This window comes from Podarcis cretensis (genome assembly GCF_951804945.1).
Source record: "Podarcis cretensis genome assembly, chromosome: 9".
NCBI lineage: Eukaryota > Metazoa > Chordata > Lepidosauria > Squamata > Lacertidae > Podarcis > Podarcis cretensis.
Genome location: NC_137178.1, coordinates 25,455,882 through 25,471,233, shown reverse-complemented (window position 1 = coordinate 25,471,233; position 15,352 = coordinate 25,455,882). Strand labels below are relative to the sequence as shown.

The 15,352-nt window shown below is 42.7% G+C and overlaps 1 protein-coding gene across 3 annotated transcripts in view; it reads right to left on the bottom strand.

Moving 5' to 3' along the window:
* MCUB (mitochondrial calcium uniporter dominant negative subunit beta) overlaps nt 1-14,216 on the bottom strand; it is a 69,485-nt gene extending 55,269 nt beyond the window's left edge. Inside the window, exons 1-2 of one of the 3 annotated variants that reach the window (XM_079990300.1) lie at nt 13,617-13,685; nt 13,434-13,499 (exon numbers count right to left, since the gene is read on the bottom strand). Coding sequence is in view for 2 of the 3 variants with exons in the window: in XM_079990299.1 (XP_079846425.1) it covers nt 13,949-14,077 (129 nt within the window). In the remaining variant the exon portion in view is untranslated. Of the gene's footprint in view, nt 1-13,433; nt 13,500-13,616; nt 13,686-13,948 lie in introns of those variants that run through there. The other 2 variants (XM_079990299.1, XM_079990298.1) reach the window with 2 other exon arrangements.
* Nucleotides 14,217-15,352: the final 1,136 nt, after the last annotated feature.

Below are 15,352 nucleotides of genomic sequence, written 5' to 3'. Positions count from 1 at the left end.
AAGGTTATCACACAAGTTGCAAAGAAACAGCATTTTAGGGATGGACAGGTGGTTTGATCTTTTGCCAGCTGCGCTACTGAACTCATGCACAGCTGGTTATTATCCTCTGGCGGTGGACCAGAGTGAAGACTTCTGCACTCCTGTTTGCCATCAAAGACATTAACGAAGGATAGGTTAATAGGAAGATGGGTTATATTGTTTGCTATCCTAAGTCACTCAGAGTCTTTTCAGTGGAGAAGTGGGTACAAATGCATAAAATAAACACAGATGTTTATACACTGGACAGAAATCTTTCAACACTAACCCTTATTTAGCCAAGCAAGATGAATAGCTGAAGTCTATCTCAAGAAAGAGACTGGGTAGTTACTTTTTCATTGAAAACATTTTCAATAACAAGACATCAACAAAACTATCAAGCAGGTGAAAGCTATCTCTGTATCCTAAATTGCAGTGTACCTACCCTCCCACTTGCTACTTGAGCAACATCGTGCCACTTGTATACAGCAGGTGAGAAAGGGCATGAAAATGGCCCCAATGTGGGGAGAGTCCAATTCTAGCCATGTGAAGATAGCTTTTGCATTACTAAAAAAAGAAAGTGGACAGCACAATAAGAGAGTCTACAGCAATGACACCATTACCAGACAAAGAAGTGAAAAAGTCAATTGCCTTCTCAAAAGTGACAACCAGTATTGAACTCTGCCCCTTTATCCTTCAAAGCCACAGGAAAGCTTTTCACATTCCTCTCACAAAGTATGCAGTACAACACTGCAGCCAACTCCCAATGGATCAAAGAAGCAGTGTATAGATTGCAACGGTTAGCAATTTCTAACAGGCAGACTTGGCAACTTATGTTCAGCCTTACTTTCACTCCTCTCTGTGAACATTGGATTTGGTGAACATAATACAGTGCACTTATTTGACTAAGGAGGGTTAGCTTTGCTGGTTCTGTAGTTAATGTGAAAAACTATAGAAAGCATCACATATACAAATATTAATATTGCTTGTGCTATATATTGGAAACAGACACAAATACAAAATGAAAACCAGTTAATGTGAAAGAGATTTCAGCAGCAGAAGAGATTTCTTCTTTTTTTAAGGATAAGGAGAATCTATAAAACTTCACAAGAAGTGACCCCTGACTTTTTTATTCTTTGTTATGGTAGCCACCAAAATGTGTATGGAATAGACTCTTTTTAGGGTTGGCGTTATGGACCTATTTTGCAACAAAAAGGAAGGCTTCCCCTAGCTCTCGCTCCTCACCTGAAAAAAGAAGCACTTAAATTTATTAAACTACAATAAATGGTTCAACTTTTTGGTAGTAATTAGCACAGCTGAATTTCCATGATCTAAAGAAGAAGAAGAAGAAGAAGAAGAAGAAGAAGAAGAAGAAGAAGAAGAAGAGGAGGAGGAGTTTGGATTTGATATCCTGCCTTTCCACTCCCTTTAAGGAGTCTCAAAGCGGCTAACATTCTCCTTTCCCTTCCTCCCCAACAACAAACACTCTGTGAGGTGAGTGAGGCTGAGAGACTTCAGAGAAGTATGACTGGCCCAAGGTCACCCAGCAGCTGCATGTGGAGGAGCAGAGGCGAACCCGATTCCCCAGATTACGAGACTACCGCTCTTAGCCACTATACCACACTGGCTCTAAAGGTGGAAAAGGAACCAAAACAAGCATGATGGCTGCCTTATTTTTAGTTTAGTTATTAGTTCAACACTTCCCACAGCCAAAGGAAGTACCCAAGTGACACACAAAAAGATACAGGAATACGAGTGATAATTAACACAGTACAAATAAACTAAATATGTTCATCCTTTATAACAAAAATATCCACCTTCACCCAACATCAAAAGCAGATACTAAAACCCAACCATTACTGTTATCCAAATGCTTGGCAGAATATATAAGTCTTCACCTGACACTGAGAAGCTATTAGTGTCAGGTACAACCCCCAAACATTTATTTGAGGGGGCACATAGAGAAGGGCCTCAGCTGCCAATCTCAGACAGAGAGCCCTTGAGATATTGGGGTCTCAAGCTGTGTAAAGCTTTATAAGGTCAAAACCCACACTCTGAACTGGGTTTGGAAACAAACTGGCAGTCAATGCTGACAAACCAGAACTAGAGCTTTATGTTCAGATCTCCTGATCCTAGTCAATAATGTGGCCACAAAATTTTGCATGAGCTGCAGCTTTCAAACCATTTTCAAAGCAGCACAGCATAAACTGGGCAGTAATCTAACCTAGAGGTTACCAGAGCACAGACTTTGCCTTGGAGTGCAATTGTGCTTACTTGAAAGTAAGTCCCACTGAGTTCAATCACACTTCAGTGCAAACTGTGCCCAATGAAGTAGGCACATGATTGCAGCTTTCGTACCCACCACTCTATAGAGCACAGAACACCAGCACAGAGTCCCCTCCAGATACGGTTGGACTACAGTTCTCATAACCCCTGACCACTGACCAAGCTGGTTGGAAAAAATGGTAGTTAGGAGTCCAACAACATCTGGAGGGCACCATGTAGGCTACGCATGCTCTAGAGCAGGGTTTCTCAAAACTTGGGTCTCCACCTCTTTTTAGACTACAATTCCCATCATCCCTGACCATTAGTCCTGCTAGTTATGGATGATGGCAGTTTTGGTCTAACAACAGCCAGAGACCTAAATTTGGGAAATCCTGCTGTAGAAGAACCATTGACCCTTCAAATGTTTTTGGACTCCAGTTCCCATAAACCACAGCCAGCTTGGTCAATGGTCTGAGATGAGAGCAATTATAGTTCAACAACATCTGGAAAGCTGCAGGTTTCCCATACCCCTTCAAGACTCTTGTTGTTTAGTCGTGTCCGACTCTTCGTGACCCCATGGACCAGAGCACGCCAGTCTTCCACTGCCTCCCACAGTTTGGTCAAACTCATGTTGGTAGCTTCGAGACTCTGGCAACCCTCAAATATATGAAACTGTTTTCAGTCCAACTAGTGTCTATTCTGACAAGAACTGGATCTCCAGGGTCTAAAGCACAAGGTCTTTACCACCAGCTGCTACCTGATCCTTGTAGCTAAAGAAGACAAGACATGAACCTGGGTTCTTCAGCATGCAATCCATCAAGGGAACATAGCTTTCAGTGCATTCATTCCCTTGTTACATGACAGCTGCCTCTCCTGTAAAGTAGAATAATTTCATACAACCATTCTTTCAAAGAAAAACACAACCACATTTCCATTTCAGTAAGGATTTGCATGCAAACTGTTCAGAAAAGCACAGACTTTATCTCTCCCCCCCCCCCGCAAAAGACTATTTAAATTTCTAGAGGATGGATGCTTTAAGAAGCTAACTCCTCTTCCGCTATGCTTTTGTCTATTTTGTCTTTTTAAGTCTTTTGATAGCTTTTCATTTCCCAGTATTTTACATTAAGTAGAACTGTTGATTGTAGGACTTGAAAAGCTCACTCTCTCCCCTCCCTTTTTTCCAGGATTTCTTTTGAAAACTTGACTTTCTAATTAAAGGCACGTTACTGAAGCCTTATCTCCCAGGTGCCAGTTATACATAATAACAGTTTGCTGGGTTTAGCTTGCAAGCTGTGTTTGCAGTGAGCTATTTCCTTTTTCATTTTTTTCTGGATAGGGAAGGTTAGATCCAGGGCCACCTTGCAGGTTACAACATGAATGAGGAAGAGTCTACAAAGCTGTCAGAAGACTTTTGAAGCTTCCCTACAGATCTCAAAGATTACACAGTATTTGCAAATACTGCATAATATATAAAGATCTAACTGAAGAAAAACAGCAGGGTGTCTATAAGCCTGTAGCCAAAGATTTTACTGAATTTTTCACACAAAAGTTTGAAATTCAAGCCTGGGGTGGTAGTTCAATGGCGACCAGAGATTCTTGTAACCACATCTGTGACACTTAAAGCAGCTCACCCAATCACTGCTAGAGCTGCAACCATCACCACAAAAATACTTGAGTCAGCGCATTATAATTAATATATGCTAAGAGAAGTAAATTGAATCAAGGAGATTGTTAATAAAAAGTAGAGAACATTTATTGCCAAAAATATATCATCTGCCTTATAATATCAAGCTTAAGCATGTGAAAGAGTAAATGATTTAAGTGGGTGAATGTTTGTTGTGTACTGAAATAAACTACTTGCTCCCCAAGATAAAGCATGGTTTTGAAATACTCTGATTAGCTTCATTTTGTTTGCTATATAGATTACTAGTACAGTGGTGCCTCAGGTTAAGAACTTAATTCGTTCTGGAGGTCCATTCTTAACCTGAAACTGTTCTTAACCTGAGGTACCTCCTACTTAACCAGGCCTCCTACTGCCGCCGCCCGATTTCTGTTCTCATCCTAAAGAAGAAGAAGAAGAAGAAGAAGAGTTTGGATTTGATATCCCGCCTTTCACTCCCCTTCAGGAGTCTCAAAGCGGCTAACATTCTCCTTTCCCTTCCTCCCCCACAACAAACACTCTGTGAGGTGAGTGGGGCTGAGAGACTTCAGAGAAGTGTGACTGGCCCAAGGTCACCCAGCAGCTGCATGTGGAGGAGCGGAGACACGAACCCGGTTCCCCAGATTATGAGACTACCGCTCTTAACCACTACACCACACTGTTCTTAACCCGAGGTACTATTTCTGGGTTACAGGAGTCTGTAACCTGAAGCGTCTATAACCTGAGGTACCACTGTAGACTTATGGTATTAGGGACCATCACATACAATGTGGTTACCTTAAGAATTTGGTTATCTTAAGAAAAATCATAGTAACAACTCATGTAGCCAAAATGACACCATCCATGCACAACCCAAAGTTTACCGAACAATGGGGGAGAAATATTTATGAGAGAAAGAAATGGGAAAACCCAAAACAGTTTATTGAGGCGTATGCATGCTTAGTAGCTACATAATGCTAAGTTTCAATGGGGAGGATGGCATACAGAACACTGGAGAATACTGGCTGGAACCATAAAGATAGCCAACTATTCCACACTGAAACATTTTGTTGCAGTAGCACGTTATAACAGAGATCATTTTCAGCAGAATTGTTGCTCCAAAAGCCCAATTTCAGAAAGGGTTGAGATAGGAGCTCTAACTCCATAATTAAACCTTCTGAATAAGCTTTTACCCTTAATCTGAAAGTAGCAACTATAACCCAGCCCCTTGGCCAAACAAAATACTACAGTGGCAGTATGCCACTCTCAATTCCATTATGTCACATTGGCACTGAACCAAAATCGAAAGCAAGAGAATGGATGTTGTTGTTACAAGTGCTGAGGCAGGCAAGTTCCTTGTAATAGGGATGAGAGGATCTGCCTGGCTTTTCTCCAGACTCTGCAATGCAATATTCACAAAACAGATGACAAGCTTGGACCACAAAATGTCTTGCCTTTTATTGGCCTTCTATGGACTCTCTCACTCTCTCTTTTTAAATTTGCATTTTAAGATCCAAGAAGCTCTACTTGTGCACATCAACAAGCCAAAACTAAAGCTTATTCACATGATGTTTTCTGACTTAGACAAGAATTTTTTTGCAATGAAGTGTTCCTGTGAGAGGGGGAGGAATCTCAAATAAAACAAAATGGCAGATTATAATAATCTTGGATCAAAACTTTAGAACACATTCATTTTGTAGGACGTATTAACCTACCTTTCGTGTGGATGCATGGCATATTTGTAAGATATGCTACCACTGGAATTATCAGGGGGGCGGAGAAAGCACAAGACAAATTTACTTGAGGAAAAGGCACATATAAATTCTCTCCCCCACTCATCATAACAGAAGACAGGTTACTAGTGTCTGTTGGGACTTCTATGTTTATCTACTACCCACTAAATCCCTTGGAGAGTAGAGAATCTTTCCACTGGGAAGTAACAGGCTGTTCTGAATGCACCTAAGTGAGGTGTGTAACCAAAAACACAAGTCCAGGCTGGAACTTCGACACAGCCGAGGAAGGAATGATGAAGCCTCGCTTCTTCATCTGCTGCAATTTCATGGCCCTAGTGCTCTCTCCTGGTAAGAAAAAAATCACATACAGAGCTATAGGCTACATTTGTTGGAGATTCATTCCCCATGTCTGCAGTCATGGGATTGTTGTCTATCACATGACGGTGTACATACTTAGGCTGACCCTAGGTTTTTGCCAGTTCCATGACATAAAACTAGGGCATAAAGTCAAGGACACGTAAGTGAATTCCAAGAAATTCAAAATGCTTTCTTCACAGTCTCTGATCTAACTATATCATGGACTCAGGCCTGCCTGCCTACTGTGTAGCAGGCAAAATCACCAAGGAAATTAACCTCATGAGACAAAGGAACATAAATAAGATGCCAACTGTACAGATGCAAGATATATTTGGAAAGCTCTTCTCCAAGGCTAAGGAATGATTCATTACAGCTGCTGCTGATGTACTGGGGGATGGCAGGATCTATTACAAAGCTTTTAAGTAGGTTAAGAAAGTGTCCCTTTCTGTGCTCTACATCAACTGAAGAGCTCACCTGAGAGGAGACATTCAACTGCATTGTTGAATCTATGTCATCCAGCACCTCTAGGCAGGGAAAGTGTCAAGAATGATAGCAGTCTGTTGGCAACGACAGACAAGAGTAATTTGCAAAGCAAAACTTGCACTTATGCTGGGGGGCTTTAGCTACAGGATCAGAAATCAGAACATTTGGATGAGACATCTAAATAGTTTTGCTCTGCCTGCCTGCATCTCTCTGTACTCTCTCATGGCAGCAAGTAACAAACGTGCCTTGATTTGAATCTTGTTCAAAGATGTTGTGGTGCAAACTCAGCTACAACGTTAGCCACTAATGGCTGATGCATATAGCTCTGTTTATTGTGGTTAAGTAAACTGGTACCCGGTCTCCAAATGTATGCTACTTATTCATGGAGACTAAAGTTATAAAGACACAATATATATATTTACTATGTGTAAGAAGCAGAATGCCTCCAAATCATTTGCTGGTGACTAGGAGTGGGAGAACGATATTGCAGGCTTCCTAAAAGTGTGTTTGGGCACTGGGGAAACCAAACGATGGACTAGACCTAGGATAGTTCAGTTGGTAGAGCCCGGGACTCTTAATACACTGGTACCTCGGGTTACAGACGCTTCAGGTTACAGACTCCGCTAACCCAGAAATAGTACCTTGGGTTAAGAACTTTGCTTCAGAATGAGAACAGAAACCACACGGCGGTAGGCCCTATTAGCTAAAGTGGTACCTCAGGTTAAGAACACTTCCAGGTTAAGAACAGACCCCCAGAACAAATTAAGTTCTTAACCCGGGTACTACTGTATCAGGATTGTAGATTCAAGCCCCACATTGGGCAAATGATTTTGGCATAGCAGGGGATTGGACTAGATGACCCACATGATTCCTCTGAACTCTAAAATTCTATGATTCTAGATGGGCCTTTGAGCATCTTTCCTTCTTATGTTATTATCCCTGGAATTCCTCCTCCTTTAAGCAATGAACCCCTTTACTATTTTTAAACAGACCTTTTGCTTTTAACTAATAGATAAATGTTCTGCATTGTTTTCAGCTGTCACTGTTCTAATAATGTTTTAGTTAATAAACACAGTGCTTGCCTTCATTTTAAATGGCTGTTGCATCATTTATATGGGATATTATTTATATGCTATATGAATAAAACTTTGTTATATGCGAACACTCACTCACACACACAAAGGAAGAGCTCTGCTGGATCAGGTAAAAAAGGTAAAGGACCCCTGGACGGTTAAGTCCAGTCAAAGGCAACTATGGGGTTGTGGTGCTCATCTCGCTTCAGGCCGAAGGAGGCGGAGTTTGTCCACAGATAGCTTTCTGGGTCATGTGGCCAGCATGACTAAAAAGCTTCTGGCGCAATAGAACACCGCGATGGAAGCCAGAGCACATGGAAATGCCTTTTACCTTCCCGCCACAGTGGTACCTATTTATCTACTTGCACTGGTATGCTTTCGAACTGCTAGGTTGGCAGAAGCTGGGATAGAGCAATGGGAGCTCACTCTGTTACACAGATTCAAACCTGAGACCTTCTGATCAGCAAGCCCAAGAGGCTAAGTAGTTTAGACCACAGCGCTCCCGCCCCCCTTTATCCTGCTGGATCAGGATAAAGGTCCATCCCAGGCAGTACTTAATTCTTACAGTGGCCAACCAGAGGCCTATGAGATGCCCAATATTTTAAGACTGGTTTCTGTATCAGTACGATGCAAGCACTCTTAGGAGGGTTAGCCCACAAAGGAGACATACAGACATTTATATACATAAAGCTGGCATCAGCACTATTAATTACAGGTATGCTTAACCAGGATCTCCTTTAAATGCAAAATGTGAAACCATAGTTTGGAGTGAGTTTCAGTCCCGATTTTGAAGAAAATTGTATGTAGTCTTGATCTGAGAGAGTGAGAGAGAAGGTTGATTGCGCCAGAAAGCAGACAGATTGAGGATATTGAATGAGAATTTTAAAGGCTGGCTCCCAAGTTTGCCGCAAGGAACTGGCATTACTGTATGTTATCATAGCAGGTAGGGAAGCGTAAACTTCAGCTGAAAGAATGTGTGATGCCCATTAGCTTGAAAATACAATATTGCTGTCAAATATACTAGATGTCTGGTACAATGCTCTCAAACTTCTTTGCTAATGATATGTAGAATTTTGGAAGTAGAAAGTTGAAGCATGTCTTGGGCATGTTATGTTAAGTTTCTATTTTCAATCTTTCACTTTGATCACTGAGTGTCAGGTTCTTAAAACCTGCAAAAATCATTCAACACAATTTCCCCCCTTCAACTGAATGTGGAAGAAAAGAATGTGGCAGAAGAGAATTAAAGCCAAGGCCATTGTCAAGATTCTGAGCACAACCGCAGTATTTGGTTGGTTGGTTGCTTTTTTTTAAAAAAAACCTTAGAAGTAGAAATGTGATCTCTCATTGTGTTATATATTTGTGTTATATATTTGTGTTGTTATATATTTGTGTTATATATTTAGACAACATTGATATAAAAAACAAAGATTTAAGCAACCTTTCACAAATGCTCATTTCCTTGCAGCTTTATACTTATTTCTTCACTTCAATAATACTGTCGTTATTTGTGGCTATCTTCCGGTGCTGTTGTTTTTACTGCTCTGTCTCAAGACCTTGTTCACACATAACCCTGGGTCATGGTTTGCTTAAGCTATGGTTTAACAAACCATGGTAAAGGTAAAGGGACCCCTACTGTTAGATACAGTCACGGACGACTCTGGGGTTGCGGCGCTCATCTCGCTTTACTGGCCAAGGAAGCTGGAGTATAGTTTCCAGGTCATGTGGTCAGCATGACTAACCTGCTTCTGGCGAACCAGAGCAGCACACGGAAACGCCGTTTACCTTCTCGCCAGAGCGGTACCTATTTATCTACTTGCACTGTCATGTGTTTACGAACTGCTAGGTTGGCAGGAGCTGGGACCGAGCAATGGGAGCTCACTCCGTTGCGGGGATTCAAACCACCGACCTTCTGATCGGCAAGCCCTAGGCTCTGTGGTTTAACCATGAGTTCACCCCAAATTATCCCACAGATGAGCAAACAAGCCATAGCTTGTATGTGCAAAGTTTGTTTCGTTTTTCTTGCCTCATGTTTTCGAAGCTTAGTAACTACCCAACAGAACAGCTAAACAAATCATGACTAAGGAAGAGTCCTGGGTTTATTTGTAATGAAGGGCTTCAAACCTCCAGATCGTTGTTTGTTGGCAGTAAACAAGTTGGATTCAATCAGCCCCAGCCAAGTATCATCAATGGTCAGGGATAATGGGAGAACCACCTTTTATTTCCTCTGTAGTGGCACACCATATATACTGTATTATGGATTTTTTCCCTTGCCTCTGCAAGTCTGGGAATCTGTTCCACTACCCATTAGACTTAGACATACATTCTCCTGCTTCAGCTACAGAGGAAATGCAGTCAAGCTGGTTTACATGCCTTTGAAAAATGTGCTTTATTGTGTTTAAGGATTAAGAGGAATGTTTGCAAGTGCACCAAGCAATTGCATGTCAGGTTCCCTTTAGGAAACAGGCTGAATTGGTTGGGTAATTGACAAAATCACTGTTCTTATAACTTGCTTTCTCATTTTAGGGGACCCATGCCCCTAACAATGATGTGAGGTAAGCTCAGGACCGCAATACCTCAAGGACCGCCTCTCTCCATATGAACCTACCCTAACCCTAAGGCCCTTCTTCGTATGTCTCCTCAACAGAAGTCCAGAGGGTGGCAACATGAGAAACAGGCCTTTTCTGCATTAGCTCCCCATTTGTGCAATGCTTTCCCCAGAAGGTTCTGCTGGTGTTTTCATTACACACCTTTAGGCGAAATGAAGAAGAATTTGGGACTTGATCTTGTGAAGGCTTCCTTGCTCTAGTTTTAAAATAAAATTGGATCCTCAAAATTCCGAGTTCCACATGGAGCTTTCCTGAGAGGGGCTGAAAGTAATAATGATTATGTAGGAGGAAAGTAATATAAATCTACCATTTTAGGCCAAGTGGGCCAGGGCAGATCCACAAAAGGGAAGAGGGTCTGATTGATTCATGAATTGATTGATTCATGCAATACAATCCACTTGCACCTGATATTTGATTCTGTACTTCTTTCTTGTTCTGCCACATTTCCCCCATCTAGCCAACACACACCTGGCTAAAAGAAATAGCACCAGAATCAGCATAGGCTGTGCAATCTACATGGCATTGGGCATCCCATTTAAGCCAAACTTCTCCTTTCCACCAAGTTGGAATTTATGCAATCAAAAATTTGGGCTGGATATCAAATTTAAGCAACTGTTTCCAAAGTAATATCAAAAGGTTAAACATAATTGTCAATTTATGGATGTACATTTGGGTATAATGCAAAATCACCGAGGGCAGTATCTAACAAAATGTTTTCATTATCATAAGGATTTCTACACAAAGGAATGTCTTCTCCCTCTTCTTTTCCCATGTGCACCCCTGAATCTGCTCCAGATGATTGGAGGGACCCCCAGAACAGATTTAAGAGTGCACAAAGAGAAAAGTTGGAGGAGTTCCACTGAACAGCCATTGTCACTACCAGAAGCACTTTGTTGAATATTAGATCTAGCACAGGTTCTGTTTTTCCAAATCCCATTTGCAACTCAGTAATAGCACATTTAATGGTTCCAAATCTAGCATAATAGTTTGAAAATGGATTTGCTGCAGACGTTTGTGTCAAATTAGAAAAGTGGATTGCTAGCATTAACCATGACAGAGGATTAATGCAACTGTTGGTTATATTTTGCTATTATTTACAATTTTAAGTTTTAACTTTCAATTACAGCATATACAGTAAAAAGCACCACAATCTTCTTTTTCATGCATGCAGTTTTTTATATACCCTATGCACTTCAGAACAATATTATGGACACAATTGCAAACCAAGCACATAATCTTCCCTATAGGAATACTACAGATCGTTTTTAAATAATCTGTCTTGCAAGACAATGAAGCAGATTTATAGTCATCTCAGAGGCCCTCAATATGGGATGCAGCAATACAACCACTTGATGAAGAACTTTATTGTTTTAAAGATTTATACCCTGCACCGTCAAGGCCCCTTGGCATTCCCACAGCATATTTTTAAGCAAGTGTCTCTGAATACAAATCCATGAAAAGGTGTTTACTAGAAGCGATGCCAAACGATGCTCAAGCTTCCATTTTCCAAGGGAGTAAAACCAAAGTTACTGATAACCTTGCCACATGGTACACATTAAGAAGTAAATGAATAGTTATGATTCACTTAACTATAAGTGTACAGTACACAAAATGAGATGGGGTGGAATATTAGAACTGCTTGTCTACATTGCTACTGTGCTGTCCATAAAATATAAAGTGATTGAGTTCCAGGGATACGTGCCCTAAAAGTTCCAGAAATTATGGTAATGAAGACAAACGCTTTGCAGTATCTAAAAGCAGGCACTTGCAAGTGACAGGTTTACCAAACCCTGTCGATTTATCAAGCACATATTTATTTGCAGGATTCATTTCTATGCAAATTTTCTGTTTTCCAAACAACATTGTCTCCGTGCCAGACTCAATCCAAAAAGCGTGCAGCTGTGCTAAATCAAGTGTTATTTAAAACGCTTTCCATGGATGATTCATTACCCTTTCAGAACTAGGACAAGTTAAGAAGAAGAAAAGTGCTGGGGGGGTCATGGCTTTCAACTCCGGATTTTGAAGACCTTCTTTGTTTTGCCTGTCATAGGGGAAGACTTTGCCTCCAAGCAACAAGAAACTGACTCCTATCATCACCGTTTTCCCTGAACAATGCAATAACTCCTGCCAAATGCATTTGTCTCAGATATGCCTAGAGGCTCGCAAAGAGAGAAATCCTTTACTCCTGTATAAAGGTTTGGCAAGGAATGAAAAGCCACTAGCTGCACAGATATAAAAAAGCTGGTGGCTAAACATCTGTCAGCAACTTTCGCGATTCACAAAACTCTTATCTTAAGGAAAGCACACAGAGTATCAATTACCTATATATACCTTAGATTTCTATGTAATACTGGTGCTGGGGGCTGGGTAGCAAGAACTAACTTCCATACTAATTTAATACTATATTATTTGTTGCACCAACACCTTTTTCTCTTTCTCTCTCGAGGTGCAGACCACTAGGAAGCCTGTTTGACAACCTGTAATGTAAGGTATGAAAAAGAGTGACAGGCAAGGTGAAAAGAATAAGAAGCTACCTACCACTGCTTCAGCTAGCTGAACTAATTGGTGTCTCCTATGGGACCATCCCCACAGGCTTCCTAATAATGAAACACAACTGTGCAGGAGAATGATTAACACTGAGTCTTCTAGGATTACAGAAGAGCACTCTGAGATATCGCTGGTAAGCTAGCACTTTGCAGCCTCTCTTTAATGTTCACAGTCAATGTAATAAGGTTGCCTTCTTCCGACATTTTGCAAGGTGCACATATTCCAACAAGGCAGGATAGGACTCGGGACGCCATTAGTGCTTTAAAATGGTTTTAGTGAATGGGCGATTAATGAGCTATTAATACCTAAGGACTGAAATCCCATTGGCGGCTCAGAGAATAAAACCCCCACAGCATGTACACATAGGCTCTCTTATTTACAGCTGAGCATGCATGTAACCTTCCTCTGACAGTAGCAACATTCCCAGTTCACAGCACTCAAGTCTACAAAAAAAAAAAGGCATTTACAAGGAAGACAGTATCACTGAATGCAACAGGATTTACTGCCATGTAAATACACCTAGGATCAGAATGTGTAAATCATGTGGAAGCTTACACCATAGGTTAACAAGCATTCAAGTGTTTGGCTTCTTGCTTTTGCTCTAAATAATAATAATAATAAAAAAAATTATACCCGCCCTTCCCAGTTCAGAAAACCGGGCTAACAACAAATTTAATGCACTTTTTTGTGGGACTTAAAAATGGGACTTGCTTTCATATTCCCTCTCTTTGGAGTCGGCCTGGGTACCTCCTCCTCCTCCTGAGTTTGCACGCAGATGGTTCTGATCAGCAAATGGAATCCAAAGCAGTGACAGGTGGGGGAACCCTTCCCTACCCTGCCACCCCACCCTATTAATGTAAGCATCCTCCCTCGCCCCCAAGCCGGAAAACACGATTACAGCCTGAAACTCAAGACTACAGAGACCAAGGCGGAGGAGGAAGAAGAGGGCGGCTCCTTCCTCTCTTCCCCGCCCAGCTGCAACTTTATACTTCGCCGTCTCGCGGGCGTGTCCCCGCGGGCGGGCGGGCGGCCGAAGTTCCAGCAAGGCAGGAAGGCTGTGGAGCAACAGACGGCCAAAGCCGGGCAAGCGCCTTGCCTTGCCGAGGAAGGAGCGGGTGGCGCGTGCGCTAAGAAGTTTCTTTCCTCAGGCCTGAGCCAAGAAAGGAGGAGGAAGCAGCGAGCGACGGGGTCGCCGCCTGCGCCTGGGGGCAAGCCGTGTCCGCCACTCACCTGCAGCCGGTCCGCTGGGAGAAAGCCGCCGCTCTCCCTTCTCAGAGGAGCGGCGAGGAGCACCAGGGGCTGAGGCGCTCGCCACCTTCTCCTGCAGCCCCGGAGCAAGTGCTGGGCGGCGGGGAGCATCCTCGCCACCTTGCCCGGCTTCTCCTCTCGGCGCTGAAGGGAGCCGAGGGGCGCCGGGGCGCGCAGCCGCCGTCGCCGTCCCGGCCGCGCAAGAAGCGGCTGCTGGGCGCGCGCGGAAAGCGAGGCGCGGCGCTTGCGGCACCCGAGGAGCCCGTTGTGCGAGTGAGGAGGCGCGAGCTCTCGGAGTGAGCAGCAGAGGGCGGGTTTAAAGGGGAAGGCGTTTCCGCTCCTCCCTCCCTCACCAAGTCACATTTGTTTTTGCCGACAAAAAGAAAAGAAAAGCAGCAGCAACAGCCGAAAAGCAGCTCGCGCAAGAGCTGCAAAGTCCCGTACTTTTCTGCTCCGTGCCCTAACCGCGCGCGAGAGACGAAGAGCGCCGCGCCCTTTGCCAGCTAGGAGGTGCAGGTCTCTCCCCTGCACAGCTTTCAATCTGAAATATTATTATCATTTATTATTATTATTATTATTATTATTATTATTATTATTATTATTAACAACTCTTTTATTTTATTACTCTTAGGCACAAGATGGCATGGGAGAGCATGAAGCTCTTAGTCTCAGGGGTCCTGCGTTCGAGTCCCATACGAGGTAAAAGGTTCTTGCACTGCAACAGGGTTGGGCTGGATGACTGGGTCCCTTCCAACTCCACAATTCTATAAAAAAATCACAGTTCAAATATGATGGATTGCAAGCAAAAACAAACAAAAGGCCAAGAGTGGAAACATTGCAAGTGACCATACACCCATGACTGGTAGCAAGTCAAACTCGCCACCCTCCCAGCAAGCGCAAATTTCACGCAGTTCTTCATCAGTTAAGGATCTAAATGGTAATCACCATGCTTAGGTGAAAAGGCTATATCGCAGCCGCAGCTATGCAAAATAAATTAAATGCTTGGGAAGAGAGAAGTCTCCCCCTGACTCTGGAGAAATGTTAATGTGGGCACCAGAGAACAAGGAATATAGGAATTTGCGTATACCGAGCACAGCAATGGTCCATCTGGCTCAGTATTATCTTCACTGACGGCCAGTCGCTCTCCTTGGTTTCAGACTGATATCTCCCAGTCCTACCTAGAAATGTCAGGGGCTGAAATTGGGACTTTGTGTCAACACTCAACCACAGAGCTATGGCCAGGAGTTCTACAAAGTAAGAGCACAAAGGACCCTGCCCCAATTGAAACAGCTGCTCGGCAGAGGATAATACAAGTCTGCCCCTTGAAGGGTTACCAATTCTCCAGCACCCCAATGTCTGCAACTCCAGATCTTGGTGATGTTACCA